Source organism: Nansenia antarctica (genome assembly GCF_963989245.1).
Source record: "Nansenia antarctica genome assembly, chromosome: 9".
NCBI lineage: Eukaryota > Metazoa > Chordata > Actinopteri > Argentiniformes > Microstomatidae > Nansenia > Nansenia antarctica.
The window spans coordinates 33,309,831-33,326,346 of NC_137679.1; the positions used below are offsets into that span (position 1 = coordinate 33,309,831).

Below are 16,516 nucleotides of genomic sequence, written 5' to 3' on the forward strand. Positions count from 1 at the left end.
CTTGAAGGGGTTCAATCTGAGGCGACTGTATTGTTCAACACTGAACTAGCTCTACACAGGCATGGTTGGGGGGGAGGGAGAGATGGCCGGTAATATGAGTTTTTCTAAACTCTAGCTCTATATTTCACCACCAGACCCAACTCTAGCTTGGCCTCTCCTCCCTGGCCCAGGCCCCACAAGGTGGGTTACTCCTCTCCTCTCCTCTCCTCTCCTCTCCTCTCCTCTCCTCTCCTCTCCTCTCCCCTCCGCTCCCCTCCTCTCCGCTCCTCTCCTGCCCTACAGGGTGACTTACTCTCCTCCTCTCCTGCTCTGCCCAGTGAGTTAGTACCACTGCACCTCTACACAACACTGCAGGATAGAGATAACACTACACCCCAAAATCCAATCAGGACTGGTCCTTCTCCTGTGGCAGAGGGCTGTATTTCACTCTCTCTACGCCCCCATCTTTTTCTCTCTCTACGCCCCCTTCTTTCTCTCTCTCCACCCCCGCATTTTTGTCTTTCTCTACCCCCCCTTCTTTCTCTCTCTCTACCCCCCCATCTTTCTCTCTCTCTACCCCCCCATCTTTCTCTCTCTCTACCCCCCCATCTTTCTCTCCCTCTACCCCCCCATCTTTCTCTCCCTCTACCCCCCCATCTTTCTCTCTCTACCCCCCATCTTTCTCTCTCTCTACCCCCCCATCTTTCTCTCTCTACCCCCCCATCTTTCTCTCTCTCTACTCCCCCTTCTTTCTCTCTCTCACTACCCCCCATCTTTCTCTCTCTCTACCCCCCCATCTTTCTCTCTCTCTCTACCCCCCCTTCTTTCTCTTTCTCTCTCTCTCTCTCTCCCCCTCCCTTCTCCCCCCCCCCCCCCTTCATCCCATCTCCCCTCCCCAGACCCACCGCCCCCCAGCCCGTACCTACCTGGGGAAGGCATCAAAGCAGTAGGTCTTGCGTGTGTCGGGGAAGGCCACGCGGAGGCCGGACATGAGGGGAGAGTGCAGGATGACGGCAGCACACTCGTAGCGGGCGGCCAGGTCCACCGTGGGCACGGTGCCGATGCTCTGCCCGTACAGGATGATGTTCTCTGGTGTCACGCCGTACCTAGTGAGGGGGGAGGGGGGGGTTATAAACAAGGAGAGAGAGAGAGAGAGAAGTGGGGGTACAGAGAGAAAGAGGGGGGGGTAGAGAGACAAAGAGGGGAGGTAGAGAGAGAGAAAGAAGGGGGGGTAGAGAGAGAGAGAGAGAGAAGTGGGGGTAGAGAGAGAGAAAGAAGGGGGGGTAGAGAGAGAGAGAGAAGAGGGGGTAGAGAGAGAGAAAGAAGGGGGGGTAGAGAGAGAGAGAGAAGTGGGGGTAGAGAGAGAAACAAGAATGTTAGAAATGGGAGAAGAAGGAGGGAGGGAGAGAGAGAGAGAGAGAGAGAAAGAGAGACGAGAACGTTACATCACAAACACTAACCCCGTTGTCGTTCTCTATGCAGAGGAGATGTTGTCTTCCGTTATGGATTGGACATGACAAGCGGAACAGCTCTTACATGACATCACAGGAGAGGCGCATGCCTCAGAGACGCTTTAACAACCCTCTCCTCGTCCCAGGGAAGTGGTATTTATAAAACACAGACACACCTCATCCTGATCCAATCAGTTGGACTATGAAACGAGACGCCTCACAGTCACAGATGTTTTCGGAGATCTAAAAGCGTCAGTGTGAGTTTGTACAGTTTGAGGGGTGGGGGGGGGGGAGCGATGCGGCTGAAGAGAGACAGGGAGGCCTGTGGGGGGTGGCAGTCCGAGAACAGGTCATCACCATAAAAATACCTTTTTATTTGACACTTTAGAGCAGAGAGCTCAGAGAGCCCAGGCTGTGACAGCTGTCGGCCTTTACACAGACATCCAGATTTCACCCATCAGTTCTGCCCTATAAAACTCACTGAGAGAGAGAGAGAGAGAGAGAGAGAGAGAGAGAGAGAGAGAGAGAGAGAAGGGGAGGGAAAGGAGGGGCACGTGGAGTGAGGCATGGGACGGATGAGTGGAGGCAGCAAAGGATGGGTGGAGAGAGGGTGGGAGGGAAGGAGGAGAAGAGTGGTGAGCTGAGCAGGGCTGCCATGAACAGCAGGCACTTTCGCCTTTTCCCTCTCCCTCTCCCTCCCTCTCTCTCTCCCTCTCTCCCTCACTCCCTCCCTCCCTCCCTCTCTCCCTCACTCCCTCCCTCTCTCCCTCACTCACTCACTCCCTCCCTCCCTCCCTCCCTCAGCAGGCGTTCCCAGGGCGTTCAGGCCCGTAGGGGGGGGGAACCTGATCCTCTGGGCTACATTGTCTCAGGTATGTACTAGGGTCGAGGTACAAAATGGAAACACATTTGATATGGGTGCCGGGCAGCGGGCGCAGCCTTGACCGAGGCCTGGGCTAATCCCCCCTAGGTGACGGGATCTTCCCTGAGACAACACAGACACGCAGCCTCAGGAGGGGAGGACAGGGGGGGCACAGCGTGTTTTGGGCAGGGCTCACGTTCTATGGGGGGAGGCTTTTTACACTCTCGGTCCAGTGTGAATTCTAGGAACTGTCCTAAGAGACTTGGGGGTTGCGCGGGGGGACTTTCCGGAATGCTCTGCTTTCCATGGAAAGGTCTGAGACACAACAACTGTTAGGAATGACTAAGGAGGCGGAGTGGGTGGAGTATACAGACTCTGTGTGTGTGTGTGTGTGTGTGTGTGACCCATGGAGTGATGGCACAACATCCCCTCTAGTGAGACAACACTGCCCGTGATAAGGAGTTAGAGGGCACTTGACACTGCAGATAATGTCCCCGGGAATATGACGGCTGAATGGAACGTCAAGTGTCTGTCTCACCAACTAAATAGGCCTCCATACACCACTGTGAGATAGCATATCAGTGTTGTTCGAGAGCATATCAGCGTTGTGGTGGATACTGTTCACTCTTTCCTACATAGATTACGTTTCCTGCTCTGACTGGTGGGTCGACGTAAAGGTAAAACGTCAATGTTTATTCATTTATTTACTTTCATACAGTTTATTGGCAAGCACCTGAACCAATGTGGTTTGGGGGGTAGCCTAACCTATAGAATGCTATTTCACTGACCCGTCACAAAATATGTATATAAGGCTTTATTTACACCCATGTGACCTGACCTCGACCCCAAGAAGAACTACCACAGCCTGTCCTAGAACAACTGGCAACAGAGAAGGCCATTGTAAATAGAAGGCTGGCTATGGTTATTGGGAACAGGAGGGGATCCAATCAGCAGATCGGCACATCAGGCCAAGCACACAGTCATCACATAATAAGTCATCACATAATAATCTCCCCTTTATGAAAATACAGGCTACTTACAGGTGACAGAACACAATATCAAAGCTCAAGGTCACTTCACTCAGAGCAATTATGGTAATGATCCACCTGCGTTATGGCTTCACTGAGAGCACCCAATGGGCATGAGGCTCGGTCAGATGTGACTGCTGCCTAATGCTGATTTGTAAGGATCTTCGTGAATCAAGTGGGGTTTCCATAGACGTGCACGAGAGAGGGAGAGGGAGCGGAAGAGAGAGAGAAAGAGAGGGGGGAGGAAGAGAGACACAGGGTTCCCACACCTTCTGAAACATCAAATTCAAGCACCTTTCAAGGACTTTCAAGACTCAATTCCCTCAAATTCAAGGGCCCACCACGGCATAGTTTGAGACAGATCTGGATGAGATTGTATATAATAGGAATGACCATGAACGGTTTTCAAATCTAATGGCGTTATGCCGGTTTAGAATCGAGCTAACTAATAACCTTAGTAACTAGTATGGTTGTTTTATTCCCTTCTAATCTACATGTTACCTATAAAAAGAAATTAGAGAGAGAGAGAGGAATTCAAGCACTTTCAATGACCCATGTCGATTTTCAAAAACTTTTAAGGCCTTGATATTTTTTTCTCAAATTCACAAAGGATTTCAAGGACCCGTGGGAACCCTGGAGAGAGGGGGGGGGGGAGAGAGAGAGAGAGGGGGGGGGGGGGGGAGAGAGATAGAGAGAGGATGTAAAGAGGGGAGAAAGGGGCATTGAAGAAGAAAGAAGATACAAAGCAGAGCATGCAAAGAAGGAAAAGGTGGAGAGAGAGAAAGAAAAAGATGGAGTTCTTTCCAAACCACAGAAACGGCAGAGTTAGCGAGAGCTCTCCTCTCTTTTCCATCTGGCACAAGCCACGAGCGCTTTAACAACATGACCCCGAGCCAAATTTCACTTTTCCGACCGAGGGGGAAATCAGACGGTTTGGCCTTGTCGAGAACGTTTCAGCATGGAGGGTTTTAAGGATGAGACCATGCCACTTCCTTTTTTAATTTGCCCTTATTAAGACGCGAGGCGTAGTTTCTTGCAGACACAGCTCATAGTGCCCGAGGCAATACTCTTAAGTCCTGGTCCTGGAGCTACAGGATCTGTTCCAATCCAATGCTGTCACGCCCGGTTCACCTAATCAAGCCTTCAGTTGATCTGATCAGGTGTGCTTCAACAGTTCTACAACAACAAACCAGCACATCCCCGTGGCTCTCATGGACCAGGATTGAGTTCCAAGTTTCAAATCGGGTTGTGAGTTCAGATGTAAAAGTTTCAAACTTCACGGGGGAAAGATTTACATGAATTGTGTGTGAAAAATTACAGAGACATAAAACTGCCCTTGAAGTCCACGAAACAGGGCCGTTTTCTCATTCCTGGCTAATCAGAGGACTGATCGTAAACTCACTTTTGGAGCAGTGACATTATCCTGAGTGAGCCGGGGGAAAGAGAAACACAGTGTTTAGTGAAAACACTTGTCCAAACACTCAAGACTGAATGGAAAGCTACAGGGAGAGAGCGAGAGAGGAGGGGAGAGACAGAGACACACACACACACACACAGAGAGAGAGACAGAGAGAGCAAGAGAGAGAGGGAGACATACAGAGAGAGAGAGTGCAAGCGAGCGAGAGGAGACCGGTGCGGATGCCATGTTTCCATATGCAAACTCAGGGCATTGAGAAACAGTCTGTACAAACATCCGCCTACCCGTAAGCTTCCATGGAAACAACTGGAGCTGGCACGACATGGCAACCTTGAAGATGATGCCAGAACTCAATCAACCTCAACAGCTTCCATTAAAGGACTAACCACCACGTTGGACCTTTGCATGCTAGGCTAACTCCCTTTGTGGTAAGACAATACACCAAAAGTGTATAAGTGAGTTAAGGAGCAGTAGCGAAGAGAATGAAAGCAATAAGTGCTGTCGACAGAAACTTTATAAAACATTTTAAAAAGAGTGATTTGTGATATGAAAGAAGCGTGTTTAAGGGCCTTAGACAGTAGTCTTGGTTTCGTGAAACAGTCTATGGTGCCAAAGCAAATGTTGGCAGATCGTTTTTCAGGCAGAAACTTCCCTCCGGCTACCAGCCTTTGCAGTTTGCCCTGAAAATAACTCCTTTCAAGCAGAATTCAACCCCAGACTCGGGAAAACCCACAATCTGGCTGTAGAAACATAACAATCTATCGGCTCAAATCTCCTTTACTTGGAATCTGTTGGGTTTCGCCTCATAAAAGGCCTAATTGAAAACCTCCCAGTTTGTTTCAGCTGAATTCTGTGTGTATTGTTACAGTCATAAATCCCGAAGAGAGGCTCATATCCAAAACATCTATCCTCTCCAAAATACCTAGAAAACCCAGAAATAGTACCTCAATAAGCCTAGCAGCTTCTCCCCCCCCCCTGCTCTCCTTTCAAACATCTGGACTGATGTGGAAGACTGTGACAGGTCCTTATAGGCATGCAGACCCCACCACGTTACTGTCACCTTTAGGCCCCATCATGCAGATCGATGAGGGGGTGAAGGAGAGGAGCCAAGGCAGCCGCCAAGGAAGCTAATTACTGGTATGATGGATTATTGGTATGCAGCCTGTGTTCACAGACACGCTTCATTCAGAGGGGATGTTCAGGGGACGGAAGGAAGGGGGCAGGACCCTCGGATATGCAACAAGATGTCTCTGTGCACTCTATTACAATTGAACTTCTCATGACATTTAGCAAGACTTAGCCATGGCATTCTAGTAGCCTATTCTACCATCTCACGGAATTAATTATGAATTAGGAGAAATTTGCCATGCTTCATGCTGTGGCCTTCGACTTCAACAGGGCTTCCACTTTTTTTTCTTTTCTTTGTTGTTGTTGTTGTTGCTTGTCATCACATGTCAAGGAGATACAAGGTAACTTGTTCAGACCATGATGCTGTCCTTGCCAGAGGCATTGTGCTGGAGAGCTTGAGAGAGCTGTGATGATGGGATGGAGTGGGTGAGAGTCTGACAGGGTAAGGTGGTAAGAGAGCTCTAAAGGCTTTTAGGTCCACTCCTGTTAGGATTCAACTGTCAGATGTGTCATTGCATGGCAAATCAACAGACGAGAGGGATAATTGACACCCACCATCTCAGATTGTTCTGCAAATTGTTCTAATTAGAAACAGATAACGATAAGTATCCCTACAGCATTATTTTGTAGAAATATAGTTTAATCTGAGAAATAAGCTTAATTGATTGTACCAAAATTGGCACAAAGGTCACCCACGAACCCTCCAAATCCCTCCATTGAATATGTTATCAGCCAGTATTGCAATATCATTTCTGTCAGAAAAGTAGTTTTGTTTCTTTATAGTATGTTATGTATTTCTGATGACTAGGTTGTTGCCCTGTCTAACGATATTAGTCATTGGAGTTACTTTAGGTGAAGTGTGAATATGCCCACCACTAATAGATTCTCTCCGCCACTAATTCATTCCGTCCACTAAGGCCGTGTTCACACTTGACTTATTTTTTTAGAAAAAAGCTCAGCCTTCACCGCCTTTTGAGCGCTTCTGCGCGAGTATTCTGTAACCTTAACCACGGGATTCTATCCTAACCGTCATACATTGTTAACCAGTTTGAATACGGTATTCGGATAGCACTAATAATGAGATTTAAAGAGATACAGATTCTATCTGAAGTTGCTCGATATTATTCAAAAATAATAAAAAAATAAACAGATTGATATGATGGCTGCGTTCGTAAATTCTCTCAGAGTGCCGGAGGGCACGCTGGGCTCAACGTAATAAAGGGACCAGGTAATTTGATTGGACAAGAGGCATTCCATGACTGCTGATCAGATTTCCAGAGCGAATTTACGAACACAGCCTAGGGCTAAACCACTCGCAGACTCGTTTTTTTTTCTTCATAAAACGAAACTTGTTTTAAAGTACCCACTCGATATAGCCTAATAAACAACAGTTTAATGATCATTAAATATGTATCATTTGTGGATTGCATTCACTATTCTTGTTTGCCTGAGGCTACCTGTAAGGGAGACTTTTGTAAATACTTTAGTTTTGGGACGTGTTCGTGTTTGGGGCTGTGTGATCATCTAATTATGTGTAGTTATGTGTTTCTAGCATGTCGATGTTCTTTCAGCATGTTGTGATGTTATAAAAATTGGCTGAAAAAAAATTGGCTGAAATGGAAAAACAAATACGACATCTATAAAGTCTGGAACGATTATATTTCAAAACAAGGCTTCCCTTTAACTCCCCGAGGCTACGACTATTACCAAGTCTATCGCTGGGTATATTTGCAAGGACCTTCGCCTGTACAGTGTTGTGGAAAATTAAGGTTTCTGCCGAATGCGTGCGCGTTTCATGCGCGTGCACGCAGAAAATCGTGCGCGAAAGGTGAGCGCCCCTAATGTGGAAAATCCTGGAGGAAACACTGTGTTATCAGTGTTAATTCACAACTTTAGCTTCAAATGATAATGATTTAATACATGTGAACAGTGAAGAGTTCAAAAGGATTTAAAAATGTAAAAATAAATCATTATAAATGTATTTTATTAGGATGAAACCCCTTGAGATGAACCATCTCGTTTTCGAGGGGGTCCTAAGTTAGGGTATGAGAGAGTAGAGAGATTGGAATGACCCATATACTGGGCAGCTCTGACAGGACACAGGCTGAATGACCCATATAATGGGCAGCTCTGACAGGACACAGGCTGAATGACCCATATACTGGGCAGCTCTGAGAGGACACAGGCTGACCCATATACTGGGCAGCTCTGACAGGACACAGGCTGCGGGTACCACAGGGATGGAGAGCATCCCCAGTTCAAGGCAACACACAAAGTAAGCCACTGTCGGTCAAAATATTGAGACATTAAGATGTTAGACCATGCACCTTGCCAGTGTCCACATACTCTCTTTATACAGTCTACCCTTCACCCGTAAAGTCTGGATGTGCATACACTACCAGCTACTGTTAATCAAAACAACACTGTTTACCTTGGCCTGCCCTGTACTGTCCATTAATACCCACACTACTCCAGCCATAGTTGAGTGGGCTCCACACTTCTCGGGCTAGCCAGACCACGGTAGGAAGGGAAGAAAGACATGACAGGACAGGAGGTGTGGGGTCAGGGGTCAGGGTTTATAGACTCTGGTGCACTTGACCGACATTGTAAACTGACATTGTAAACGTATGGCCCGCGGACCCTGTTTTGGCCACCGTGGGTGTCAACACAAGAGGGGGGCCAGCTGTTAAAAGCCTGAAAAGAACCATGAAGGAACTGTCCTTCTCGGAAGAAGACAGCGCTGAGCCAAAATGGCGTCCGTGTGGCACAGAGGGACAATAAAACACCAGGGTTTCTTAGGGTTCTGAGAAACCTCCAGGAACTTGGGAGTGAGTCGATGATTGATCCAATTCCCTGCCCCAAATTCCGCTTAACAGGAATCAACAGCTGGGAAGGATTAGAACAGTCCGGAACGCACACACAGGCATTCCGCAAAGCCTTTTAATTCGGTCAATCACTTTTAATAATGACGGAATCCCTGGTGGATATGGTTCAATGTTCACGCCTCTCTTTGGGTGGGGAGGAGGGTCAAATTAATTAACTATGATTGACAAAGCTAAGCCACCCTCCAAGGAATAATTGACTGTAATTTTATTTGCTGCACGTACACAGGAAAGCAGCATGGGCCTAAGCCTAAACGATGGCGCTGCTGTGTGCGCGTTAATGAATAGCATTAGCATAAACACTAGTCCCTGTTGGTGGAAGTGCACCCTGCATGTTTAGAGGAGGTGGGTACAACCACCAGAACACACTAACTAACTAATGTGACATGGTGCAGTTGCGGATAGCACGAAGTCTGCTTATAAACTGCTTTCTACGGTAAGTATCCAGCAACAGTCATTATCAGGGTTGCTTACCCATGACAAACATGGTAACTCTGGCCCGCAAATCCACTGGAGCCAAGGGCTGGACCCCCCTGAGGATACCGTGAAGTGGAGGTCCTGATCTACTGTCACCAGGCCCTGGGTAGTGTTTCAACAAGCATTACATTTAAATTCTTTACATCACTTTTAGCAGAACCCTTTATCCATTTTAGCAGAATCCTTTATCCAAAGCGACTTACAATAGATACATTTGTCTAAGTAAGTGAATCATCTATCCATTCAGTCATCCTAAGAAAAACAGATCTATGCTAGTGCCAGGGGCCATTGGTAGTCACGTTGCCAGAAGAAGGAAGTATTACTTCGTTGTTTTTGTTTTTTTAACCCACCATTAGTGGGTTATCGGGTTCCTCTGATAAACACTCAAACAAACTTCTTTGTTGCAGACTTCTCTTTATGCACAAAGACTTGTCGAATAATAGGAAGGTTTCCACAACCCTGAAGGCCGGGCTGATCCAAGGACACCCATGGCCTAGGGGTTAACCAGGCTAACAGCAGGACACAGTCTGAGGGCTGTCAGTGAGGTGAGCCGCCTGTGGCGATTAGACCGTGCCGGGGCAGATTTACTGTCGAGTCAGTGTCATTCACTACAAGGCCATAAAACACCAAGCAGACACAAGTCATAAAAACACTGGTCTGAGGTCTCCCAGCTTGATGACCTGACGGGGTCAGAAACACCACAACAACAGGACTACCGGTAAACAGCTAGGCTACATCAAAGGCTAAGGGCTAGGCTACATTCCCCAAAAATGAAATGGCAATTTATATTCATGGGGCAATAAATAAACTATTTGAGCCACACAGCCATGTAACACCCCAGGGGCCAAAACTGAGGACGGAGGAGGTGAGTTCAAACGTAAAATGTAAACCCACTTTGAGAGCTGGTGAAGTGAAAAGTACTGAGCTAATAGGCTTATCAATTACGATAAGCATTAGGCCTACTCCACAAGAACTTCAAATAGATTAAGAAATGCATCAACAAACTTAACATTCCTAATAATCTTTCAACAAACATAATCATTCACAACATCCATGAATAAAGAACCCCACAAAAAACAGAAACATGTGCGGTCGCTGGGCTGAGGAGGATGACAGTCACACAGGGCCTGTGTTTTAGTCCAACTAGGCTATACGTCCCTGCCGCACTTGTCCAACCTCCTTCACAGAAACATTACCATTTTTTACATTAAGCAAACACATTTATCCACAAATGTATTTGACTTACAACAAATACATTTGTCTAAGTAAGTGAATCATCTAAGTCATAAGAAAAGCAAATCTATGCTAGGACAAACTAAAAGTCGCCATCTACCGCATCGCCATCGATTTAGTGCTGAAACATGGGCTGGGCTAAGCCCCGATGTTTCAAGATCCTAACAACGGGTCTGCAGTATTCTGGATGACACTAACACAGGATGAGCTGGTCTGATGGCGGAAGCGGGGAGCCCGGCCAAGGGTGTGTCGCAATAGTCAAGGTGGGAGATCACAAGTGTCTGGACCAAGAGTTGTGCTGCTTTTCGTGTGAGGAATGGACGTATCATTCTGATGTTGTAGAGGATAGGAATCTACAGTATAGGTGGTTGTCAAGGATCACCCCAAGATTCTTGGCTGTCTGGGAGGAGGTCACAGTAGAGTGCTCTACTGCGATGGAGAAGTCTTGGAGAAGGCAGGCTTTCCCAGGGAGGAAGAGCACCTCAGTCTTGTTAAGGTTGAGCTTGAGGAGATGGGCTGACATCCAAGCAGAAATGTCTGCAAGCCACGCAGAGACACATGTTGCCATCTGTGAGTCAGATGGGGGGAAAGAGAGAAGGAGTTGAGTGTCATCTGCGTGACAGGAGAAACCATGTGAGGAAATGACAGAGCCAAGACATTTGGTACAGAGGGAGAACAGTAAGGGCCCTAGGACAGAGCCCCGGGTGGAGAGAAGGATCAGGTGGTTCACTGTGTCGAATGCAGCAGACAGGTCCAGGAGAATGAGAACAGAGGAGAGGGAGGAAGCTTGAGCAGAGTGGAGGGCCTCCATAACAGCAAGGAGAGCAGTCTCAGTAGAGTGCCCAGCCTTAAAAGCCTGAATGGTGAGGGACAAGAAGGTTGTTCTGAAGGAGACAGTGAGACAGTTGGTTAAAGACAGCATGTTCAAGGAGAGAAGGGATACCGGTCTGTAGTTATGGACAGCAGATGGGTCAAGAGTCGTTGTTTTTTAGAAGAGGATTGACTGGCTGTCTTAAAGGCAGCTGGGACAGATCCTAGTGTGGATGGAGAGGAATTGATTTTGGTGGTAAGGAAAGGAAGGAGGTCTTTGGAAATGATTGGAGAAGGGGGAGTGGGGCGGCTGCCCACTTGGATGGATGACCAGTTTTGGAATATCATCAGGGGAAAGAGCTGATAAACCAGAGACAGAGTGTAGCGCAGCGGGTTCGGTAGGGGTGGAGATACAGTAAGTACTGTACTAGCTCAACCTAGCTCGTTTCCTCCATATTGCTGCCGTCACTTCTCAAGTCCAGCTAGATCAGTAAAAGGGGAGAGATTGGGGCTTCAGGGCACAACGGAGTGAGAATACTATTAGGTATGGAATGAAGTGTGTCACCTGTTACTAGGCAAGGTAAGGTAGATGCGGGCACTATCGTCCTGATTACCTCTATGTACTGTACTGTACAGTGGATAGATTAACGGAGGATTAGACAACCTCTTTCGCAAAGCAGCTCCTGTCCTCCCTGTTGTAATCTCTCCATTCAGCGGCCGTACAACACAGCTTATCAAACACATCAATCTATCACTGAAATGAAAAACATTCAGGCGGTCCTGTGGATTCCTGATTCACTATAGGCCCCCGGGGCCTGTCGGAATTCAGAGACATAGTTTTCATTACCCATTTGTTTGCATATTCAATCAATAGCATTGCCTGTATGTTCAATCAATACAACGGAAGCTAGGTCTACATGTTTAATAGCAAGTATGTTGTTTTTATTAGAATGGACTCAAATGGGTATTTTTTTCCATTTGAAATCCTTTCTGGAGGATTCCATATCAGGCCCTAGTGATCAATCCAGTCACTCTACTATAAATAGGGCTGTTGTCATGTCTCAGGGCATTCGGGAGTCAAACTTCATCAATGCAGGGACCCACTTCTTCTGTCTAGAGAGCCAACACATGACCGAGAGAGAAAGATGTTAGGGTTGAAAAACCCAAATAAAAATAAAGCAGCTGATAGGGATATATGCCAGCCTAAGCTGTGTTAAAAATAACTACAATTCATGAATACGTCGAGGTCTGCACACTTCTATTCAAAGAAACTCACATTAATATGATTGTAGCTTAGGGAAAGATCCTAAGCAAAGCTACGTCAGCAGAAGCCGCTGCACCACTGCTTGTTTCATTACGGTAGGATTTCCTGGAGAATCTCCCCCGCTCCTTATGTCCCATGTCTACATATGACTCTCATATTACACACTGTACGCACAGAGAGACTATTAAATAATTCAACTTGGTTTTAGAGTGAACGAGAGTGAGGTGAATGCACAATGATTTGTCCAATTCAACAGGGCACCCTCAAAGTATACACTGCAAGAAAATCTAATTGTGTGTGTGTGTGTGTGTGTGTGTGTGTGTGTGTGTGTGTGTGTGTTTTGTACTCTTAATCTCAATAATTTCTCACGAAATATAATTTAAAAGATATTGAATGAACATAAATCTTCCCTGCAGGTACTTAGTCCCCTGAAGAGCGCAGAATGATTAACAGTGTTTTCATGCATAGGCAGGCAGCTCTCTGAAGGGTCAGGTTATAATTAAATGTTTAATGTTTAGCCTAATGCAGAGTGGGAGGAGATGTTAAGGCTCTCCCCTTCAATGGCAATCAAACAATACGTCAAACAAAACATTAATCTGAATAATGTTTGGAATGGGAGATTTGAAATGGCACTAGAATCTTTCAACCCTGAAGCAATGCAGGTTAGTTTAATCTTCGAGCCTTTGACTCCATAAGAATCCCTGGTAAATTAAATGAGTAAGTCAGAGAGCGAGAGAGTGAGAGAGGCATACACACAGACGTAAACACAACTCTGGAAATGTTTCACCAGGCTACTGTGACTGAAAGTGCCTTCTCCCTGGACAGTAAGTGTCACCTTCGATTGCAGCACATCTGAGGGCAGGCCCACTCCATAGAGCCATTCATCAGCCCACGCCATCACATCTGACATTTTCTCAGAGAAGCAATTGTGCTAAGCCTCAGGGAATGTTTGTTCAGGAAGAATGTCCTATGTGAAAAGTACCTATGTGAAAATAGCTTGATAAAAGAAAATGGTTGCTGACACATGGAAAAGAACTCGGCTCAGGAAAGTAGCTTAAGCTATTCCTTTGTTGAACGCTTTGATACCGTGCCACTTGCCAAACGCCCAATGAGAGCTTCAAGGAGATTGATTGTGGCTGGTGTACCCTTAGAAACCTGTTAAGGAAGTGGCACTTGTTGAAACTGGCAAACAACTGTGTTCCGCAGATTACGCCTGGACTATGTTATTTGCAATGTGCTTGAACAATGATTGCTCTTAATATATAATGTGCAAAGCACACACAGTCACTTAGGCTATATTATTTGACTATGTATGTTTCTAAAATAAACACCCAATCACTGAGGGTTTGGCACATGTGGTAGAATGACACTGACATAACTGGAAACGAAATGACAAACACTCTTGAGAAAGGCCTACTGACTGCATCCATTCTGTCTATTTCCTGCTGCGCACATGCATCATTATCTTCACTTCCTGACTCCCTTCGGCCCGGTCTCTGTATCATTCCCTTACGGGATCTGAGCTGAAGTAGGTCTGTATAAAAAGATAGGCTAGCCCCACCTAATTTCCAACCCTAAACAAACAGTCTACACATGCTATTAGACGAGATGGGTAAATAAGGGCCACGCCAACACAGATCATTGATGGGTTTAGATCGCCATAGGAATAGGTTCCCTCCCCCTATATCCACTGTGCCCCCGCTGGTCCATAATCATGAAGCAACATGCTAACATGAAGCCGGGGAGCCTGGAGCTTTTGCCAACTCCTCTGTTGGTGATTTGCCAGGGCACAATGCAGCGTCGCTGAGGTGAAGGTTTGAGTGTAGTATTGCAGAGGTCACCGACTCCCCCCTACTCCTTCCACAGATAATTTAAGAATCATGTCAAGGGTACAGTTTAATAAAACACTTTGTTTCCGTTATAGTATTTTTGCATGCAGAAAGCGCATGGCTCCCAGAGGAAAAGATAACAACTTCAGATGTAGGATGAAAGGGAGCTGGAACCTTGCCACTCTGTCTCTGGGTTAAAAAGATGAATCAGCATGCGAGGCCTTGCTCGAAGCCTGACTTCAACTGACCATAAGTACTGCATAGGCCAGGGGTCAGTTCTTACCATCTGCTATAGCTAGCTAGAGGCCTGGCGTGAGTGCTTTGTGGTGGCACATTATGTATGCTTTGGAATGATCCAAATGTGAGTGTGAGCTGAGGTATCCCTAGCCAAGTGACTAAGAATAACATGTCCTCTCCTTAGTCACTTGGCTATCCTCTGGTATGTTCTAGTTGGCCTAGGCCACAGGCCACGACTTAATGATGTGCAAACTGTCAACGCAGTGCACAAAACCACCCTTTTGAACCTGCCAATAGATGTGTGCCTGAGCATTATAAAAGGAACTACATACGTCCCATGGCATAGAAATGGCAACAGGCCTAAAATAATGCTGTTTTGTCCTCTCAGCCAAAGAAACGACCGTGTCAGCCCACCCAGGTATGTGCGCTACGTACGGTTGCCATGGTAACACGTCATGGGCCTGGGGACGGGGGGGGAGGAGGGACACACTTGTGCTAACGGCTAACCAAAGACTACAGCTAGCTTGGCATGGGAGTCAGTGGAAATGTCCAAAAGCTATGCTCAAGACAGTCAACAACAAAACATATCTAGCTCTAGTGAGAGCCTAGCCATGCATAGTTAGCGTGTCACTAGAGCTAGATATGTTTTTTGTTGACTGTCTTGAGCATAGCTTTTTTTTTTTACAGGTGTTTCTGTTATCCTTAGCCATGCTAGTTTAGCGTAACAGAAACACCTGTTCAAAAAAAAAGCTATGCTCAAGACAGTCAACAAAAAAACATATCTAGCTCAGTGACACGCTAAACTAGCATGGCTAAGGATAACAGAAACACCTGTTATCTTCCTGGGGACACCGCCGTCGCAACTGGCTTTAACGCAAACTCACTTGTTCCGTAGCACCTGCCAGGCGGCCTCGATGTCCGCGTACAGGTTCTTCTCCGAGGGCTTCCCGCTGCTGACCCCGTAGCCCGAGTAATCATAGGAGAACACGTTACAGTTGATCCTGGAGCCCAGGCCGATGTAGAAGCTGCACATCTGGCCCAGGTCCACGGCGTTCCCGTGGGAGAACAGCAGCGTGTAGCGGCTGTTGGGCGCGCAGCGGACGAACATGCAGCCCACCCGGTTGCCCCGGCTGGTCCGGGTGTTGAACACCTCCACGGCGTCCAGCTCCCGCTGGGAGTACTGCCAGTCCGCCCGCTCGGTCAGGTGCAGGCTGCTGGCGCCGCCGGGGTCCGTGTGCACCGAGTAGGTGGGCTCCGGGGGCAGGAAGGCCAGCTTAGAGGCGATGCGACCGGGACAGGGCGGGCAGCAGAACAGCCAGCACAGCTCGCCCAGGGAGAAACCGTTCATCCTGGGGCCTTGCTCGGGCATTGAGCAGCTCCTCGGGGGGCTGGCCCCGATCTGCTAAGATGCTTTGATCGCTTTGTAACACAATAGCCAACACGTGTCCCAGTTGTCTTTGTTAATTTTGTAGGCGACAGAAATGACACCGAAGAAGGAGGAGAAGGGTTAGCTAAGGAGCTAACTAGCTGGGTTAGCTGGCTAACTGGGTTGCTCCATTGTATTTAGCTTGCTAGCTAGCTAGTTAGCTACAAATCGGAAAACTCGGAAAGCCAATGGCATGTTTAAGGAATATCTGTGCCAACAGAAACGCGCTAGAACTTCTTCAATCGGATGTAGTAGAATTCGTAAATAACGTTGATCGGAGGATTATGCGGCCATGTCTCTCAGCACAAATGCCAAATATAGGATTTCCGGGAGAACCGGATATCCCATCTGTCAGAACTGTGTCAAGTCGGTGATCTGACTCACTGAACCCGGGTGAACTCATGGGACAGTTTATAGAGGGTGGATCCCCATCATAGGCAACCATGCAACTTGTTTATATATTCATCAATAGATACACACTCAGCAGTTTGCT

General features: G+C 47.1%; 1 protein-coding gene across 1 annotated transcript in view; it reads right to left on the reverse strand.

Moving 5' to 3' along the window:
- Positions 1-16,307, reverse strand: part of abhd17c (abhydrolase domain containing 17C, depalmitoylase) — a 22,250-nt gene extending 5,943 nt beyond the window's left edge. Inside the window, exons 1-2 of the mRNA XM_080539047.1 lie at positions 15,482-16,307; positions 906-1,085 (exon numbers count right to left, since the gene is read on the reverse strand). Of these exons, the coding sequence (XP_080395173.1) occupies positions 906-1,085; positions 15,482-15,966 (665 nt within the window). The 5' untranslated portion in view covers positions 15,967-16,307. The remainder of the gene's footprint in view (positions 1-905; positions 1,086-15,481) is intronic.
- Positions 16,308-16,516: the final 209 nt, after the last annotated feature.